Source organism: Rhamphochromis sp. 'chilingali', assembly GCF_963969265.1.
Source record: "Rhamphochromis sp. 'chilingali' genome assembly, chromosome: 16".
In the NCBI taxonomy this organism is placed as follows: domain Eukaryota; kingdom Metazoa; phylum Chordata; class Actinopteri; order Cichliformes; family Cichlidae; genus Rhamphochromis; species Rhamphochromis sp. 'chilingali'.
The window spans coordinates 35,851,090-35,872,212 of record NC_137943.1 but is presented as its reverse complement, the minus strand read 5'-3'; the positions used below and the strand labels follow the sequence as shown (position 1 = coordinate 35,872,212).

Below are 21,123 nucleotides of genomic sequence, written 5' to 3'. Positions count from 1 at the left end.
ATATATATATATATATATATATATATATATATATATATATATATAGTATATACATTGGGTGAATGTGCAGTAGTAGCAGCAAGCAGGTGAATTCTGTACATTAATATGAACAGACATCTGACTATTTTACAGGACAGACAATATAAACATATTTAAAATTAAAGGAATTGAAATGTACATTGTGCCTTGGTTTAGTGTCTGGAAGAGTCCTGACTGAGTCAATTATAGATGATGTGAGAGGGCGGGTGTGTGTGTTTAGGGCACGGATGGCTTGGGGATAGAAGCTCCTCTTGTACACTATCTGGAATTTCACAGGGAGCCAGTGAAGCTCCTGGAGAACAGGGGTGATGTTCTGGTCGGAGGGGGTTCTTGTAATAATGCAGCTGAGTTTTGAACCAGTTGAAGTTGGAGATATTTTTGGGGGAGACCATGCAAGAGAGGATTACACTAGTCAATACGTGAGTTAACGAGACTGTGGACATGAATGGACATAAAACAGTAATTATTCATAGATCCTTGTATGTTGACGACATTCACCATTTAGAAGCATTAAATATGTATATATCTATTTTAACATCCAATTTCTTAAACTCCAGCAGCTAAAACTGAATCCCCCCTTTCCAAACTAAAATTATGGCAGAATTAAAAGTTAGAAAATTATAATCTTTTATGTTGTTTTTTTCCTCTGCATCCATGCTTGTTCTCTCTGGGTAATAAAAAAACAAACTCTGCAGGAGGGGGAGATACAGGAGAGGTGGAGGAAGATCTCAGCCTGGGCGTCTATTGTCTTGTGTAGTCTGGAAGGTGAGTGGATGACGGGGTGGGTGCAGTTTTCTCTGTGGTGGGGTCGGGTGGACTGTCCCGGGCTCTGTGGGGCCGGGTGGCGCTGTTGTTCTGGGTCCCGGTCCGGATGGGCCTGAGCCCCCTTTCCCTGGCGGGTTGCAGAGTATGGGGGTGCCTACTGGGGTCAGCGGGGGAGCTGTATAGCGAAAAGCGCTATATAAATGCAATCCATTATTATTATTATTACCCGACTGCAATCTGGAAATATTAAATATTTGGTAAAAATGGTAAATGGCCTGTATTTGTATAGCGCTTTACTAGTCCCTAAGGACCCTAAAGCGCTTTACATATCCAGTCATCCACCCATTCACACACACATCCACACACTGGTGATGGCAGCTACATTGTAGCCACAGCCACCCTGGGGCGCACTGACAGAGGCGAGGCTGCCGGACACTGGCGCCACCGGGCCCTATGACCACCACCAGTAGGCAACGGGTGAAGTGTCTTGCCCAAGGACACAACGACCGAGACTGTCCGAGCCGGGGCTCGAACCGGCAACCTTCCGATTACAAGGCGAACTCCCAACTCTTGAGCCACAATTGCCCATTTAGGCATGGATATCTCTCCTAAGCTTGCAGAATTAACTAAATTAAACTACATCCCGCTTTTAAAGGAAGTAGAAGGCGATCTGGCTAGATGGAAATCTCTGCCCATATCACTCATGGGAAGGGTCGCTGCTATAAAAATGATGGTCTTACCAAAAAGAAATTATTTATTTTCAATGATCCCAAATAAGCCATCACAAGATTGGTTCAGATCTCTAGACTCGTATATTTCTAAATTCCTTTGAAAAGATAAACCCCCACGTATCAGCTTAAAAACACTACAAAAGACCAAGGATAAAGGAGGATTAGATCTGCCCAACAGGCTTCAGTTCATCTCCAGATGGTTAAAACACACCCTCTTAGATGAACCTTGGATAGATGTAGAACAGGCACTATGTAATAATCTAGAAATTTCAGACCTATCATTATCAGCTCAAACGTCAAACGACATGAATGCTTTAAAAGCATCAATATTAGCTCTTCTCTGACAGCATGGTGGGAGTTTCTAAAAATAACAGAGTCTTCATTAATCCCATGCAAACGTACACCTCTGGAACCATCTGGGCATATTACAAAACAATAATATGATAAACTTTCCAGATTGGAGTTATAAAGGAATTAAATACCTGGAACATATATTGGAAGGAACAGACTTTATTTCGTTTGACAGACTAGTTACACAATATGGGATCAACAAGAAACGATTTTTGGAATATCAACAAATTAAATCCATAGTAAAAAAGAAATTTAATCCCAGTGAAGCTGAATTACAAACACCACCAAGTGTGATACAATTTTTTAATCTTAAAACTCCCAAACTATTGTCTAAAATATACAGAACACTTTCTAAAATAGATGAATCAATATCACTTCCTATTGCAAAATGGGAAGCGGATTTATCGATCAGCTTAGACCAAAACCTTTGGTCTCAGATATGCTTAAAAACCTTTCAATGGATCAGAAATCTCAGTTTGCAATTAATGCAATATAAAATATTAAATAGAGTGCACTATACAGGTCATAGGATGTTCAAAATGGGCTTTACGTCTACCAACAACTGCTCACACTGTCAAGCAAATACACCGGACAATTATATCCACGCTCTTTGGTTCTGTCCACCAGTTCAGAAGTTTTGGCGCGAGATATGTGAAGACTTATCAAAGTGTCTGAAACGCAACATTCCAACTTCCCCTTTAGTATGTTTGTTGGGCAACTTGGATGAGGTCACTGCAGAAATAAACACAGCCCACGTTGTTTTTACGACCCTATGCATTGCTAAGAAAATGGTCCTCATTAACTGGAAAAATAAAAATAATCTTAGTTCTAACCAATATAAAAACCATCTAATAGATCACATTAGTCTTGATACAGCCTCTGCCATCACATTTGATCAACAGCGAACTATAGCAGTCCCTTAATTAACCTCTGCCTGTCCTTGCAAACCACCAACAAAGTCTCGTGGCACCAGGTTCTGTCCTCTATCACTCCTTTTAAGATATCCGAACTCCTCCTTGCGCATTATTCCTCAAGGTGTCCCTTCAGTTCTCATGTGCTTTCACTAGCAACATCTAAACCCTCCCTCCTTGACATAGCCATTCGAGACCACTCTCCAAGCCGACTCGCGGTTCTGACGACATTCAAAATGGAATTATCATCTTCTGTGAGGTTCGTGGAATCAGGTGGCTCTCTGCCAGTTTTGGGGGTTATGATTATAGAAGGTGGTTTTACTCTAATCAGTTCGCAAACCCGTCCAAAGCTGCTGACTGTCACCTCTGTTCATTTCAGAAATTGGTGCCGTTCAGAGTCGATCCACGTCGATACCTGATCGAGGGTTCCCCTCATTCATCCGTTAAGGTTTTCTCTTCTCCCAAAATTCATTCCTAATTGTCTGAGCCCATCCACTTGATTCTATGGAATCCTGGACCGATTTATTGAGGACACGGACTGTTCATCTTTGCTAGCCTTCCCACCAGTTGTATTCCTCTCCTCTGGGTGGTGATGTCACTTGGTGTTCGTCCTGTCTTCCTTCTCTCACTCCAACCAATCACAGCAGATGGCCCCGCCCCTCCCTGAGCCTGGTTATGCTGGAGGTTTCTTCCTGTTAAAAGGGAGTTTATCCTTCCCACTGTCGCCAAAATACTTGCTCATAGGGGGTCATGTGATTGTTGGGTTTTTCTCTGTAGGTATTATTGTAGGGTCTTGAGGAGACTGTTGTTGTGATTTGCCGCTGTATAAATAAGTTGAATTGAAAATTGAATAATTACTGCAGAGGTCTTTGACCGTACAGTTAGTACTGCTTCTAGGGGATGCCTTCTTTGGGCATCTGTCCGGTCTGGGTGCCACCGCCAGTCCTCTTCAAGGCCTTCCCCAAACTGCAGATCAATTCATGTCTAAGAATTCAACTTTACCTGATAAAAACGCCGTTAAACCTAAAATGAGGACTTCGGCCCAATGAGTGTAATGTGCCTCATCATGTGTAAATGAATTCATACTGAAATCCAACAGTAACTCTCTAAATCCATGGTAAAACCAAAAACCTAATCAGTTCTTAGTTCTTCAGTTTTGTCCCATGCGTGGAGAAGTCTCCAGATTCTCTGAATTTGTGGTAAAGACGAGCAATTCTGGCAAACCATCAGACGACTTGGGAGGAAAGCAGCGCTCTGCTGGGTCTGGGATTGTCTGCTTAGGCTGTTGCCCCCGCTACCCACCTCTGATAAATGGAAAAAAATCAATTCAGTTTTATTTATACAACAGAAAAATCACAACAACAGCCTCAAAGTGCTTTATATTGTAAGCTAGGGTAAGAAAATGGAGCCATTACTGTTTGTATATCACATTTACAGTATTTTTGGCAACAGTGTAATAATGGAGCTTGAGAGTCATTAAGGCAGTAATGGCAGACCTGGGAAACAAACCATCCTTAAATATTATAACATACCAAGCTTCTGTGTTTGAATGCAAAACAAACACGTTGTTGAGCTCGAACGCGCGTGTGTGGCTGAAAAATAATTAAATGACATATTGATTATCAGTAATGTAACCTACAAAATAAAGTTATTGGAAGCTTAAAATGAATTTCAAAATTATTACATTTCAGACTTTTTTTATAGCAACGTTTGTAAAGTTTTGATTGTATAAAAATGAAATAAAATAATAATAATTGGTTCATATTTGAAGTATTATTGAATAACAGTACTGTACAATAACTACAGTAGTGGCAGCACATTTATTGTTCAGTAGAAAAATGTCCAGTATGTTGGCTGACATACTTTTTTTCCTTTGAAAATATAAATGGGCTGATTGTAATCGTACTGTAAGTGTCAGCAAACCCACAGTCTGTCTACAAAACACAGGAAGCATTTTCCACACTGCTCAGCTCCACTAGAGGGCGACATCATCCAGTAGGCGGGGCTCTCCTTCTGCACTGTGTTCAACCATTGTGTCAATAATAAGTGCTGCTGTGAAGAGAACAATTCTCAGACTGAATGTTGAACATCAGCTAGTTTCTCCTGTTGATTTAAACCTTGTTGTACAGATGGAACATTGGCTGTGGATTATTCTTGCTGCTCTTTTCTTTGGTGAGATACAAACATCAACATGTTTCCTCTGCTTAAATAAATGTGTGAGTCTGATTAATGGTGAGTTTTTAATCATGTTTATTGATCCATCTCTTCCTCTGCATGTTCTGTTCTTCCTCAGAGTGTAAAGGAGAAGACAAAGTGATCCAGGAACAAGGAGATGTCATTGCTGCTGAAGGAGACACAGTTACACTTGGATGTAACTTTGAAACAACTGATACATATCCATATTTGTTCTGGTACAAACAAGAAGTAAATGACTTTCCAAAATATGTTTTACGACGTGATAAAACAGCCGGCGATAATGCTCAAGAATTCCCAAAGAACAGATTTGATGCTGAACTCAAAGAAAAGTCAGTCCCACTGAAAATCCAGAAGCTTCAGCTGTCTGACTCTGCTGTGTACTACTGTGCTGTGAGGCCCACAGTGACAGGAAACAGCAAAACTCTGTACAAAAACCTTTGGAGCAAAGACAACAGAATACTCCACAACATCCACTAGAGGGAGCCACACACTGTTAAACCTCTGATTCTTGTGTCATTGGACTGATGACAAAGACAACAGAGAAATGAAGCAGTAAAGATCAGAGACAGAGACAGAGCTGCTGTGGAAGCACAAAACTGTTTGATTGGCTGAGCTATTAAACTGTCCCCGCCCACTGAAGTTGAGCTCATCCAATGACATTATTTGTTGGTCATTGTGCTGCAGTGGAAGAACATTGTTCATGTGCTGTCTGTCTGGCTTTAATAACTCCAAAGACATGTTGCTGCACCTCTTTTTGCTTCTATCTCACATTATAGGTGAGTTTAAGAACAGGGATTAAAGTTTAGTTGAAGCTGCTGCATTAAGCAGATATACAGACTGCATTTCACTACTTTTCTTCTTTCTTTTTCCAGGACTAACAGCTGGAGACTCAATCACTCCTCAACAACCTGAAGTCACTAAAACAGAAGGAGAATCTGTCACACTCACATGTAGCTATGAGACGAGTGATGATACTCCTTGGCTTTATTGGTACAGACATGATTCTGACCTTCAGGCTCCTCAGTTTATACTCTGGAAAGGAGCAAAAGACAGCACAAGTGATTATATTCCCAATAATCGATATGGATCCCAAACATCACCTACAACAACTAATCTGACCATAGCAGCCCTAACCCTGGCAGACACAGCTCTCTACTACTGTGCTCTACAAACACAGTGATACAAAGTGTAGAAGAGGCTGTACAAAAACCTGAACACAGATATCTGACTACTCTTCAAAGAGGAGGGAAGTGGTATTCAAAGCACAGCTTCATATCAGATGGATTCTGCTAATTCCTGTTTTATCAGAGTCACTGTGGTTACAGCTGCTAATGAAACACTGTGGGAGGATTCACATGAGCAGCAAATCCACATCAACCACAAACCAACTGCAGGAACGTTCAGACATGAAGAAACAATAATGAAATAACTACAAACAGTAAAAACTGTTCATGTGAAATATGTACAGTATACAATATGCTTTCTAACTTTTATTCATATGCATTCACACTCCGATGGATGTATCAGAGAGCAAATCGGGGTTAGTATCTTGCCCAAGGACATTTGGCATGCAATCTGGGGGAGGCAGGGATCAAACCACCAACCTCCCGATCAGCAGCTGACCTGCTCTACCGTCTGAGCTACAGCCACCCCTAAAGGTCATCAGGATATAACTTTCTTATTTATTGGATGACAGTGTTTAAAAATCAGAAACAAAATAAAATAACTCAGTTTCACATGTAACAAAGTCACAACATAATAATCTAATCTAAAGGTGCTTCATGCCTGCATGACCTACTTTGACATTCTCACAGTGTTTTTCTATCGTGGCTTGAACATCTGCTTTAAACTTTCCTTACATTTGACACAAATCCTCTGTGTGAGTCTGATTTTTCAGTGATGTCATGTATATAGTTTCTCACCTGTGTGTTTGGTCTGATTGGGTGTTTACTGCCGTTTCATTGTTCACTCACTCGCTCCCCAATAGATATTTCATAAATAATTAGAAATAATAATAATATCAATCAATCCAAGCTTTATTCGCCACATGCAGGTTTCTCTGCAGTGAAATGGGACACCCCCCCGACCTTACACACACACAACACAGACATCACATGGGGATACAGGTTGGAGATCGGTAGCGTTACAGAAAAACACTGAAATATACACTACAATGGGAAAGTACAAGAGGAAAAAAAGAGACCTCTACTCATGCTGTGCTTCCATGGTAGGACAGCATGAGAACAGTAATAATAATAACACAATTAGCAAAGAAGTCAAGTATGTAAAACATGTTAAAAGTGAAAATGAAAACCTGATTAAAATTCAATACATGTAAAATGTGACTATGGTGGTTTGGGTTCTTTCTTCTTCTTCTTTTTTGAGTTTTTCTATCTTAAAATGCTTAGTAGTGTCTTTTATGATTTATTTAGTTAATTCTATATACTGTTCCCATTCTTTTCCATCAGTCTCTGTGTTTATCTTTTATTTGTTCTCGTTGTGCTGTTTTCCCTTTTTTGGCAGCTTTTGTTTTTTTCTGTCTTGTGTTTGCTTATTTTGTAATACCTGACTTTCTCTTTGCATTTTTTGGCTTTGTAAGTTGTCCTGACAAATCCAGACTAAGTACTTGTTGGAGTCCTGCCACCACCATGTTGCATTTGTGTCCATAAGATATCACCACATAGCTAATTATGACACACAGCACATGTCAGATGTCCTGAAAGTGTATGGTAATAACTGAGTGTAAAGTGTTGTTACGGTGCCGGCCAGAGATGGGCAGTAACGCGTTACTGTAATCTGATTACTTTTTTCAAGTAACGAGTAAAGTAAGGGATTACTATTGCAAAAAAGGTAATTAGATTACTGTTACTTTCCCGTGGGAATGCTGCGTTACTGCGTTACTAAAACCGTGATTTCTTTGCGAGAATGTCTCATGACAGTGACGTAAGCGAGTGCGACGTTCGTGACAACAGCTGTGTGCAGATCAACAGTGGATCATATATCGAGTGCAGAGAGAGTATGAGCGTGCAGCGTTTAAAGCGTGGAAGTTCTGACTTACTTTGAGTTTGATTCCATAAAAAGTGACAAAAACATTAGTGTCCGCTGTGCGTGGGAAGAAAACTTCTTTTTACAGTGAAAAAACCCCTAAACTTCCAACAAGCACCGAGTAGCTACGACGTGATGGGAAACTCACAGAGAAACTCGCGGATTCTTCCACTGACCGCGGCACACCTGGACCAGGGTAAACCTCCGCCTACCTCAGTCCTGCTTTACAGGTGAAAATAGAGCAACAGGACCGCTGAGTCTGTGACTTTATTTATTTTCTGCTGTGTTTTACTTGCATCTATTTGAAAGACTGAGTGTAAACACAAAAAATATTTTATTTTATGAGCTGGAATGTGCAGAAAATAGGTTTAACTGTTAAACTAATTTCTTCCAGTCAGAGAATGTTGCAGATAATTAAATTTTTGCTTCATGCATAAAGTTAAAAGATTAAAACTAATAAACAAGTTTTAAAAAGAGACTTTTCCATTTGATTACATTTTGTATGATGGATTATGCAGAAAAAGTAGAATTGGGCTGAAAGATCTATCGCTTTATCACCTACTCAGGTTGTAAATCGTGTTTTTAAAAAGTAACTAAGTAACTAAGTAATTAATTACTTTTGAAAATAAGTAATGAGTAAAGTAACAGGATTACTTTTTTGGGGAAGTAATCAGTAATTAGTTACGGATTACTTTTTTCAAGTAACTTGACCAACACTGGTTCCGGCTGAGACAAACAGCTGATTCTGTGTCATAAAGAATTATTTCATGAAGTGTGAGAGATTATCTGTATCTGTGCTTGTGTCAGTGGAGCTGGAGCAGCCTGTTAGACAAGGAGCTCTTACTGTAAGAGGCTGATAGATAACAGCTTGTGCAGTGACCTTCTCTCCACCACAGCTTCCTGTATATCCAGTTTGCATTAAGCCTTCCTCATCACTTTATTCAGTTTGTTGGTGTCACCAGAAATGTGGCTTACGATTGTTACGATTTTCCCCCAGTATACATTCTGCTGTCTTCACAGAAGAGGTGATCATTAGGGGTGGGCTTTGATAATCGATTTATCGATTAATATCGATTCTGGCTTGGATAACGTGATATCGATTCATTAAAATCCTGAATCGATTTTTAAATATAAATTTATTTTGCCCAAAATGCCAGAATCTCAGGTTAAACCTCACAAAATTTCAACAACCACCAAACAGCTAAAACAGTAAATGAGAGCAGGAACACGGCTTCTGCACAAAGATGTAAACACAAAGCGCGGACCCGCCGACGGATCAGAATCACTGACGGCACGGACACGGTCGGGGCTGAAAGCCGACAGCTCGCTGATTCTGATGTTTCGGCGGGTCCGCGCTTTGTGTTTACGTCGTTTTTGCGCTGATTCTAAAGCTGTTAGTTTTATCTCTCTCCAAACAATATTGACTGAACCAGCAGCAAAAGAAGATCCAAACTTCACATAAACATTGTCATGGATTCACTCTGACTTTTGCTGTTTTGCTTCCACCAGGATAAAATCACACTTCATGCACAGCTCTCTCTCTCTCTCTCTCTGTACTTCAAGAACAGTTTCCTGTCTAAAAATGTTTTCTGCATTATTTGCTTGCTTGTTACGCAGAAGTCTACCGTTGTTTACAGCGCTGTCGGTCGCTGTTTTTTTTTCTTTGACTTACTTCCGAAAAATAAACCAAATTTCTGCTGTTCAGTAGGCTACTGAACAAATGTAAACTTTTAAAAATTATGCAAAACGTGTCTGTGTTTTATCTTCAGCTACTTTGACACAAAGGCCTCTGCTGTGATGCTCACACCTTTGATAAAGTCTTGCAAGTGTCAGCTTCCTTTTTTATAGATACAAAAATATATAAATGTACTGATCTGAATAATAATATTTCTGACTGTCTGAGGCAAAATTTCCCAGATTCAAATCTAACCGAATCGTGAATCGAATCGATTCTAGAAATCAGTGACGATACCCAGCCCCAGTGATCATTGTTACCTGTGTGGACTCTGAGCTGTGTATTTACATTCAGGACTTATTCTTTCAGATTTATTCCCAAATATCCCATGTGTCAGAAACACATCAACTCCCTATCTCCATTGTCACACTGAATATGTAGGCAGGGAGGGTGATGTCTTCTTTTTGGCTTGGACACGTACAGCTCTACATTTGGAGTTGATCCTGAGTCTAATATTCACTTCCTATCTGATCTTGACTTTCAGCTTCAGCAGAGTTTTAATTGTGTTTCTATTAAAAAAAATTGTCTTTGAGACTCTCAAAGTGCCGAACACTACAAGCCACACTCGCCCTTCACACACTGATGTGTTTAAGGATCATTGACTTTTCACTTTGTAGACTTCCTGCTGCCAAGGAAAGCAGAGCAGCAGAAAGACGTGCTGAGTGTGAAGCTGTCAGCAGGGGGAATAACACAGGGCTGTGAATGAGTCCTGTCACTGTGATCAGGCTCCTCCTTCTAATCCACCAACTTAGTGTTGATGAAGACTAAACAGAGAGATCACAGCTTCTTTATACTTGCTGTAGCTCACAGTTACTCTACACTGCAGATATGACGCCTCTGTTCATCTCAGTGCTGCTGGCTGCTATGTGCCTCGGTATGAACACAACTCTGTTTCTTTGATATCAACATTGACGTGATTCTTTAACAGCACACTGATACTGTTTGTTGGTGTTTTACAGAATGCAGAGCACAAAAAGACAACGTGCTGCAAGCAAAAGGAGAAGAGACTGCTGCTGCAGGAGGCACAGTAACACTTGGCTGTCTCTATAACAGCAGCAGTTTAACAGGTACTTCTCTCTTCTGGTACAAACAGGATGGAAACAACAGCCCCAAATTCATCCTGATGCGCTATAGCGGGGATCAAGGAAACACAGCAGACGAGTTCAAGGAGAGATTTTCATCCACACTGGATTCCAGCATCAGATCAGTTCCTCTGAAGATCCAGAAGCTTCAGCTGTCTGACTCTGCTGTGTACTACTGTGCTCTGCAGCCCACAGTGACAGGAAACAGCAAAACTCTGTACAAAAACCTTTGGAGCAAAGACAACAGAATACTCCACAACATCCACTAGAGGGAGCCACACACTGTTAAACCTCTGCCCAGTTGGGTTTGTTGTAGTGACAATTTGAGTGAATAATGTTTATTGTGTAAAATAACAGAAATTATTCAAGATAATCAGTCATGTGACACAAGCTACTCACTGAAATACAATAACAGCTAGCTAACGTCATACTTCTATTATTTTGTGATGAATCTACTTCCTGCTTCTTCAAAATGTTTGTTCATACAGCAGCAGAGGTAAGGATGAAACAGAAAGACAGAACTGTGTCACATGACCACAGATGTTTCTGCAAAAGCTGCTGCCCACATTCTGCAAGAATACAATGAATCTAACCCCACTAACTGCATGGAGGAAGCCAGAGAAAACCCAACCCAATAAATAAGGATGTGAGTTATTGTCTCTTCACTGAGGATAGACTGACAAGAAACTTTTTTCTCAAACACAGTAAGTACAGGAGATTTTAACAGGTGAAATGTTTAATTTAACGCTTGCAGAGGAACAGAAATCATCAATGAAAATGCTAACTACCTCTATATATGAGCGTCCCACCACGTCTTGAGTCTAAAACTCTACAAAAAAGCTAAAAGTAACAGAAAACGAGTGTCAATGAATTAAATGACCAAAAGAAAATGAGACAAATGAATGATATAAACAGCAACATTAAAAAATTATATCTAAATGAGCTTTCAAGTTATTCTTATTAAAAGAATTGGAAAAGCAGCATGATGGTGCAGTGGTTAGCACATTTTTTAAAAATCTCAAATTTATCACAGTGCAGTCTGACAGCTGGAGGTTCGACTGATCTCACAGGATTCCACTCAACAAACTAGAACACATGGTAAAGCTGTACTCTGCGGAAACACAAATCTAAAATAAATATTGTATTTCCATTTATTTTATCACTCACTGGCCTTTCCATGCTGCTGGATGCACGTTTGAAATTTTTACAAGACACCTTTAAACATCAAAGGTTACTGTCCAGAACCAGAGCACAAACAAACAACCTGAAATGAAAAAAAATCAAAAAGAAATTAATTTCATTGATGAAGCAGGTCTTCTCGGTGTGTGTTCTGTTTTGTGATGTAGTAGCTGCAATGACAGCAATGCAAAAGAGATATAAGAGCAGAAACCAAATGTTTGCACTTCATTCAGTTAGGAAACAGTTTAAAGACTTCTACATAGAAAATGTATTCCTCAGTACTGTTGGGCAAGTTACTTTGAAAAAGTAATTAGCTATAGTTACTTCTTGAAAAAAGTAAGTTATTAACTAAGTTACAATATTATAAAAGTAACTAAATACAAAGAAAAGTAACTATGGTGTTACTTTAGAAAAAAAAGTTTAACCCTCTGAGGTCCAGGGTTGATTTGACCTCTACATTTCACCTTTCAAGAACTATTTATCATGCCTTGTTTGGTATCATTCTTTTCAGCACAAACTCACATCTGAATTTACAGTTATGTTTTCAATAATACAATTGATTAAAAAAATATGTAAATAACCAAAACAAACAACCCCCACCCCCATGAAATCTTTTTTTTTTTTTACTGTAACAACAACAAACATTTAACAAATCATTTTCATAACATGAAATGCAAATAGACATTGTACATTTTAAAAACCTATGCAGGAGTTTTGCAAATAAAAAAGTTATATGCAACTATTTACCAAAAAAATGCAGCAAAGACTTTGTTAATAACCATTTTAAACTATTTACAGAACACTCTGCATCAAATAAGATGCCACACAAATTATTTGTGCCACCACGTTATCTTAAATTGGTCATGTAATTGGTTTACCATGACTACTTTATCCTTCCTCAGCCAACCAGTGGGACTTGTGGGACTGTTTCGCCCCACTAGCTCCCAGCAAGATGAACACAGCTTCAACCAACGGTGTGTTGAGAAACTGTAACGTGCCTGCACCGCATTTTCTTCATAGTAACAGTAACAGCAACAGCATTATAACGATAGAAATAGTAATTAGTTAGATTACTAATTACTGAAAAAAGCAATGGTGTTATCCCCATCACTGTTGCTTGGGTAAAGAATTGATAATGCTCTTAAAACATTTTGTAAATGGAATAATTTGTAAAAATGTGCCACTTCCACCTGCTTTTAAAATGAAACTCTAACCATGACCTCCTCACTACCATGCTGTGCTTACCATTAGTTCCCATGCTGACTTATGTTTAACTTTGCACTCAACACAGCTTACTAAACTGTTAATTTTGTTAAAAGAGTACACCTCTATATGTGTATTTTCATGTGACGCAACAAGTGAGCACGATATCTAAATGAATTCCCACAGGTTTTACAATGATATGGTTTCTCACCTGTGTGTATTCTTATGTGCTCTTTTAAATGACTGTTACGCTTGAACATTTTCCCACATGTTTTACAATGATATGGTTTCTCACCTGTGTGACGTTTTGTGTGTATCAAAAACAAGTTTCTAAGTGGAAATGTTTTCCCACATGTTTTACAATAATAAGGTTTCTCACTTGTGTGAACTTTTTTGTGCCTCAATAAGCCATTACTACGTGCAAACATTTTCCCACATATTTCACAGTGATACCGCTTCTCACCTGTGTGCGTGATCATGTGGACAGTTAAACCATTTGTCTGTCTAAAACTTTTCCCACACACTTTGCAAGAATATGGTTTCTCACCTGTGTGGATTCTCATGTGCTGCACTACAGAACCACTACGTACAAACATTTTCCCACATGTTTTACAGGAAAACGGCTTCTCCCCTGTATGGATTCTATAATGTCTTTCCATTTCATAATTATATTTGTAGGCTTTTCCACAAACATCACATTTTAAAGACTTTTTACTTTTGTCAGACTTGCACTGACTGTCTGGCGTAGGTTGGTGTTCTACATTATTGTGACCTTTTTTTTTATTTCTTCGTGATTGTGAATCTTTCTTCCTTCCTCCCTGATATTGTCTCACTGCTACAGCAGAGCTGACACAGTTGAGTTGGTCTCTTGTTGGTTCTGGTTCACTGTGGTCTCTTTTCTCAGCAGCAGTCACCATAAAGGTATGATTCTCCTCCTTTAGTACCAGCTGCTCTCCTTCCTGACTGCTACAGAGTTGCTCCTGTTCCTCTTTAATCTGTGGAGCTTCTGGTTCCTCTTGGTCCAGATTGGAGCTCCTCTCCTGGTTCCAGAGCTGCTGATCAGCGATAACTTCCTCCTCCCTACAGAAATGCTGCTGATCAGCGATAACTTCCTCCTCCTTACAGAAATGCTGCTGTGGGACATCTGGAGGGGAAAAAGGAGACAATTAAAAGAAAGGTGATGTGAAAATAGAAAAAAAATCATACTGAGCAAATATACTGCACAAAAAATAAAGGAAGACTTTGAACATGTATCAGATCAAAATGGAAAATTAAATTAAGCTTGATATCTATAGTGCCATGGACTGGGTATGTGTTCGGAATAGAACTGCACGATTAATCGTTGGAAAATCGCGATCTCGATTCATACTTATGTGCGATCTCATTTCCAAATGACAACGATTTAAAAAAATAAAAAATAAAAAGACGACGATTGTACCGCATTTTGATCCGGGACATAATCTGCATGAAAACAAGCGCTCACTCTTCCTGCTCAACAAATGACAAGGGCGGAGCCTTATACCACGTGATACAGAAGCTGTGCTGTGTGATGCTAAAATTAGCAGGAAAACACAACGGAGAGCACGTCAGGGATGACGAGAAAGTGACAGGAGAAAATCCGTCCCGGTCAACCACCCAAACATCAATAACGGGAACCTTATACAGCGCTTCCCTATACCCGTCGAACTCCTGCAGGCACAAAGAAATCACGGAGGCTATCACTTATCACCTGACCAAAGATATGGCTCCCATCAACACTGTGCAAAACGAGGGATTTAGGAAAATGATCAACACCCTAGACAAACGCTACACAGTGCCGTCCCGCAACTATTTTTCTATTGTTGCACTACCTGCTCTGTACACGCAGCGTCGAGCAACGGTAGAGACGGAATTACAAGCAGTACAACATTTTACGGCAACAACAAAACGTGAGACATTTGTTGTTTTTATGTTTATTTATTGTTTTTATGTTCAGTCTCAACTGTTACGAAGTTGATGTGCAGTTAATAAGTACAATAAATATTTATACTGGAAAAGAAAATCGTGAGAGAATCGCGATCTCAATTCTAAGCCAAAAAAAATCGTGATTCTCATTTTATGCAAAATCGTGCAGCCCTAGTTGGGAATGAAAGGATGCCGTGTGGCTGAATTCAAGGACTCCCTAAAAATTTTACTGTAACCACTCAAAATGGTACTCAGTAGTTCAATTGGCCCTATTTGCTTGTAGGGCAGGGGTGTCCAACTCCAGTCCTTGAGAGCTACTGTCCTGCAGCTTTTAGATGCAGCCTTGTTCCAACACAACTGAATCTAATGAATGACTTGTTACCAGGCCTTTGCCAAACTTGATGGCATGCTGAAGAGGTATTCCAACCATTTGATTAAGCTGTGCTGGGGTAGGGATGCATCTAAAAGCTGCAGGATAGTAGCCCTCGAGGACTGGAGTTGGACACCCCTGTTGTAGGGCATGAAATGACAGATGCGTCCAGGGGGATCCCCCCCTAGATCTCGATCTGCCCATCACTGAGCTCCTGGACAGAGTTGTAACCTCGTAGTACCAGATGGAATGAAACATAACATCCCAGATATGAATGGAAATTAAGAAGAATTTAGTGATTCCAACTGATTATTGATAACGCTTAATGTTCCAATTTTGTATCAATTCTGTCTTCGATCCTTATTGCCTCTGCTTTGAGAGTCACCGCTATCATTAAGCAGCACATCAAAGACATTACTTCATACAAATTAATTTGTGCATGTAAGAGGTATTTCTCCTTTGTTGTGATCAGTGCTGGGGTGGTAAATGACAAAAACCCCAAAACAAAACAAAACGTTGCTACACATATTACATGGAGCACTTAAAATTAATTTGAATTAGTACAGTACTGCAGTATTTACTCCTAGAAGAAAGTAACTCATTGTACTAGTCATTACAAAACTTTAATGTTAATGGGGTCAGCTCTCAGCTGCAGCGTCACTCTGGGCTCTTGGCTAGCTTAGCATTAGCATGCTGACTGCACAGGTGCTTGCAGAGTCATAGTTGTGTTAGCAGCCGTTTTGTCCTGGATCCAGTTTCTACTTTACCATCATGTTCTCATCCTTTTGTGCAATAAAAATAAATGTAATGTCCATAATCATGTTGCAGAGTGCGCCGCTATTTCACTCCTCTCACACGCAAACTAAAATCACCTGATTGTAGTGCAAGAACAGTGGGATCAATAACCAGACAGACTAACAATTGAATTACTTGAATTGGATTACCAGGAACCAGTTCTTGAGGACAGCCAGTGCCCAGCAGTCCAGGTCCTTGGATTCCCGTCCGTAACCCACTTTGCTACTTAACTGACCAGATCAATATGCCAGTAGTTTGACTGACCTGATGCTATACTCTGGTTAAAAAGCATTCCTTTACTTTTTCAAGCAGTGCATACTGTTAAAACAAGGCTTAAAAGTAGGAATGTCAGTCAGAAAACCACAGAAAGTTTACACCTCTTGTCAGTGCTGATGATGACTGACATCAGCTGTTGAAAATACGAGAGAAATGCAGAAATGTTGGCTGGATCCTCACAGTTAACAGATAAATCAACTCTCATTAAAAATCAGCTACAAGGAAAAAGGCCACAAATGAATACAGAGAGAATACAGACCCTACTCCACAAGTTAGCCCATGAACAGAGAAAGTCCTGTAAATTCACAGTAACTGCCGTCTCCTTACACACTTATACAGACTGTAAATAACTCCAGCCATGTTGATGGGTTGCCTATATTGGCTGGAAATATTCATTTCCGGAGGAAAGGACACAAGCAGACGATGCTTACAGGATGTGATGTGACAACACTAATGAAATATTGATGTGTCATATTTGTCCAAGGCGTATTTCATTGTTATGGAAAAAGAGAATATCAAAATCATGATGACCAATTGGAGTGGTGATTTCTATGACTTTGTGTATATAATTTGGAATTTTGTACAAATGTAGGCCAATAAGGAATATATGATATCATTTCATTCTTCAAAGGTTTCTTTGCATGACGCACAAACAGACACAATTGAAAGGTACAAATGTGCATGACACGAATTCAAACGTGGTGCAGATGTGTGTCACAGGTTGATCTGGCTGTAGGCTGTGGCACGTGGCCAGAGGTGGCGCTGGTTGACTCGAGTCCATGTTAGTGCTCAAAGTAAACTGCTCGCTGTAGTTGTGGAGCAAAAACGCTGAAACCGGAGAAATAAAACGATAGCGGCGACAAGAGTCTGTCCCGTGAACAACATCGGCGTGGCGTTAATTGTTTGCTGTTTTCGCGATCGCGTCGCACATGAGGACATAACCAAGTGGTACATAAGTACATTTTTCTTACTTAAGTCTCCAAAAAGTCCTCACAATCAGAAACGTTGTTAGCAGAGCTGCTCTGGGCAGCGTTATGGCATAATAATTTTAAGGGAGAATAAAAAGTCGACACACATATCTCATTCCTGACGGAGGACTCTACCACTACACTTCTCCAGTGCATTCACAGAGTCGTTGCATGGTAAGACATGGATAGAGAGTGGGCGGAGCCTTTTACCGTCATTTTATTACGACGCAAAGTACAAACACCTGTGGACACACAATCCAACACCCCCACTTATACACAGGTTGGGGAAAAACAATCCTCCGAAAAAACATCTTATATTCCAAACACAAATACAGAGAATTTGTCTAACTTAGACTTTGAAACTGGTTTCGTCATCTGTTCATTTTCACACTCTTTCACATCCGTGATATAATCACTCAAATAATCAGGTCTCTTTCTGATTCTGGATGGATAACGTGTGGCTCCAGCATCTACTTTATCATCAGTTTTAACCTCGGACTCAGTTTGACTGCTTTCACTACCATCTGGAATATCCTCATCCTTCGTCTGTTTGGGTTCACCATCTTTTCTGGATTCATAAACCTCATCTTCATACATCTGATCACTCTGTGTTTGTTGATCCATTGTCGCGGGATTTAGTATTTTTATCAATCTGTGCTTTTCAACCTTCCCGGTTTTTGGGAAATAGATCAAATATGCTGGACTATTTTTGTCATATCCCAAGAAAACACCTTTGTCGCATCTTGGATCCAGCTTTCCCCTATTTTGTTTATAAGCATAGCACAATGATCCGAATTTTTTCATTCTAGAAAGATCAGGTCTTTTTCCAGTTAACATCTTATACGCTGTCTGACCTGTGCGTTTGTTAAAACATCGGTTCCGAATCACTCCCGCGGTTTGTACTGCATATGGCCATAAAGACTTTGGCAATTCGCTCTCAACTAACATGCATCTCGCCATGTCAAAAAGTGTACGCCAGTTCCTCTCTGCTGTTCCGTTTTGATGAGGCGAATATGGCGCCGAAGTTTCCTGCCTAATGCCGTGTCTACTTAATAAATCTCTGAACTGTCTGCTTGTAAATTCAGTTCCATTATCAGAACGAATGCACTTGATTTTCCCATATGACGCCACCTCTGCAATAAATCTTTCAGTTGCTTGAGTTGTATCACTTTTGCTTTTCAGATTATATACAAATGTTGCACCTGAATAATCATCAACAAACGACAAAACATACTTAAACCCTTCTTTAGAGTTTGGCGTAATCGGACCAGCTAAATCCGTATGTACCAACTCTAATGCTGCCCTGGCCTTTTCATCTGGTTCTCGGTTCCTAGTTTGAGTAAACTTCCCTTGTATACAGGCTTCACATTGCATGTTTTTGTTGATTTTACCCTTAATTTCCATTCCATCAACGACATTTTGCAGATTTTGAACATCCTCATAATTACAGTGTCCTAGAATTTCATGCCACGTTTGCATATCAAAACATCCATTACATTTCTCTTCAAAGTCTTGCACAGTGTTTATAAAGAACAGTCTCTCGTGTTCATATATAGGGAATTTTGTTCCATCAACATGTTTAAGAAAACTGTCCCTGTGTTTGAAAACCACAGTGGCTCCGTTACTAGTAGCTGCTTTTACTGACAAAATGTCGTGTGGAAACGATGGAATGTAGAGTGCTTGTTTCAATGTTACCTTGTGACTGCGTCCTTTACTGTCAATCATACTTATCTCAGCATCTCCTCGCCGCTTTGCAGCTCCTCTGCTCCGCCTTCCGTCAGCCAACTCTACACAATGAGCCTCGGGTCGAAATGTGTCATCAAAAGTCTTAAAACTCTCGATCTTCGTAAAGATATGTGACGTCGCTCCCGTATCCACCAGTAGCTGGTTATTCAGCATCTCTTGGCCGCCGTCCGGGACCCTCTGGGGTTCGGAGCCCGTCCTGAACGCGTAGTCCTTCTCCACAACCCCTCTCGCTTCATCCCGTCTTAGCTTCCTTCTACAGGTCGCATCTTTGTGTGTACTACTCCGGCAAAAACTGCACCATACTCTGGATCGGCACGTTCTTGCAGTGTGTCCCTTTAGTCCACATTTAAAACACACAATCTCATTATTCTTTGATCTTCGGTCATCTGCTCGCCATGAAGTAGAATCCTGGTCTAATTGCACTTTTGTCCTCATTACGTTGTCATCAGTTACAGCCGCACGCATTCTCTCGGTTTCTTCATAACTTCTGAGTTTTACTTTAAACTCTGAAAATGTGATTTTTGCTTCGCTCTGTGTAACGTGCACAATCAGGGGTTTAAACCTCTCTGGTAGACCTCTCATTATCATTGCGATCAGAAGTCCATCAGTTAATGACTCACCCGCATTTTTTAACGCTGTGATAATTGCTTCTGCTCGGATAATATAGTCCGTCACACTTTCATTCTTTTCATTTGTGAGAGAAGTAAGTTCGGTGTACAGACTTATGATCCTTGGCTTGCCCACTCCTGCATAATGACCTCTCAAAATTTTTAGGGCTTTCCGTCCGTCATCAACTGCATCTCTCATAACTAACGATAAACTTTTGTCATCCAGAAATTGTATCAACTCTGCATATGCTTCTGCATTTTTGTCATCATCTTCACCATCGGCTTCTTCATCACCCTCAGCCTTTAAGATGACATCTTTCAAACCTTGTAGTCTGAGATGACCAAGGAACTTCGTTTCCCATATCTCATATTTCCTTTCATCTCCATCAAACTGCAAACGGGAATATCGACTGCCCGACTCTGCCGTGCGTCTGCTCATGATGCACAAAAACGCTTACTCACTCAATCGTGCCAAACTTTTAACACCTGCCGGTAACCTGCGGCTTTCCAGGAAACGCTGCCCTTCCTTTGGCAGTTACAGGATCTCTAGGATCTCTTTACTGCTGCTCTGGGCCCATAACCTGTTAGCAGAGCTGCTCTGTGCAGCGTTATGGCATAATAATCTTAAGGGAGAATAAAAAGTCGACACACATATCTCATTCCTGACGGAGGACTCTACCACTACACTTCTCCAGTGCATTCACAGAGTCGTTGCATGGTAAGACCTGGATGAGAAGTGGGCGGAGCCTTTTACCGTCATTTTATTACGACGCAAAGTACAAACACCTGTGGACACACAATCCAACAAACGTCCCGCAGAGCTGTGATCAGGATCCTCCCTCAGAGGGACACTCACCTGTCCTGTGCAGCTTGATTTGGGGTTTCCAGGTGATATCCAGCAGTCTGCGCTGACGGTCGATCTCTTCCTCGTACTGGACGATCGTTTTTTCAAACTCCAAGAATATTTGTTCAGCAGCAGCAGTTAGTCGCTCGTTGATGAACTCTCTCAGATACTGAACTGAAGGCATCGTTGCTGCCGCAGCTCACACACTCAGCTCACACACTCAGCTCACACACGTGGGACGGTAATGACGCCTTTGTTTGTTTACTTCCGCCTGTGTCACGCGGTGAGGTTCCGGCAGTACACGAGTGTTGCCTTTAGTTCCTTTAACATCTCAG

The 21,123-nt window shown here is 40.4% G+C and overlaps 2 protein-coding genes across 5 annotated transcripts in view; both read right to left on the bottom strand.

Moving 5' to 3' along the window:
- LOC308412493 (uncharacterized protein) overlaps positions 1-21,123 on the bottom strand; it is a 199,543-nt gene that overhangs the window by 70,284 nt on the left and 108,136 nt on the right. The window lies entirely within an intron of this gene.
- Positions 11,574-21,046, bottom strand: LOC308412500 (uncharacterized protein). Its single transcript, XM_080906910.1, has 2 exons — positions 20,801-21,046; positions 11,574-14,381 (listed from the first exon to the last, which is right to left on the bottom strand). The coding sequence occupies exons 1-2, from the start codon at positions 20,970-20,972 to the stop codon at positions 13,363-13,365; spliced, it is 1,191 nt and encodes a 396-aa protein (XP_080763036.1). The 5' UTR covers positions 20,973-21,046; the 3' UTR covers positions 11,574-13,362.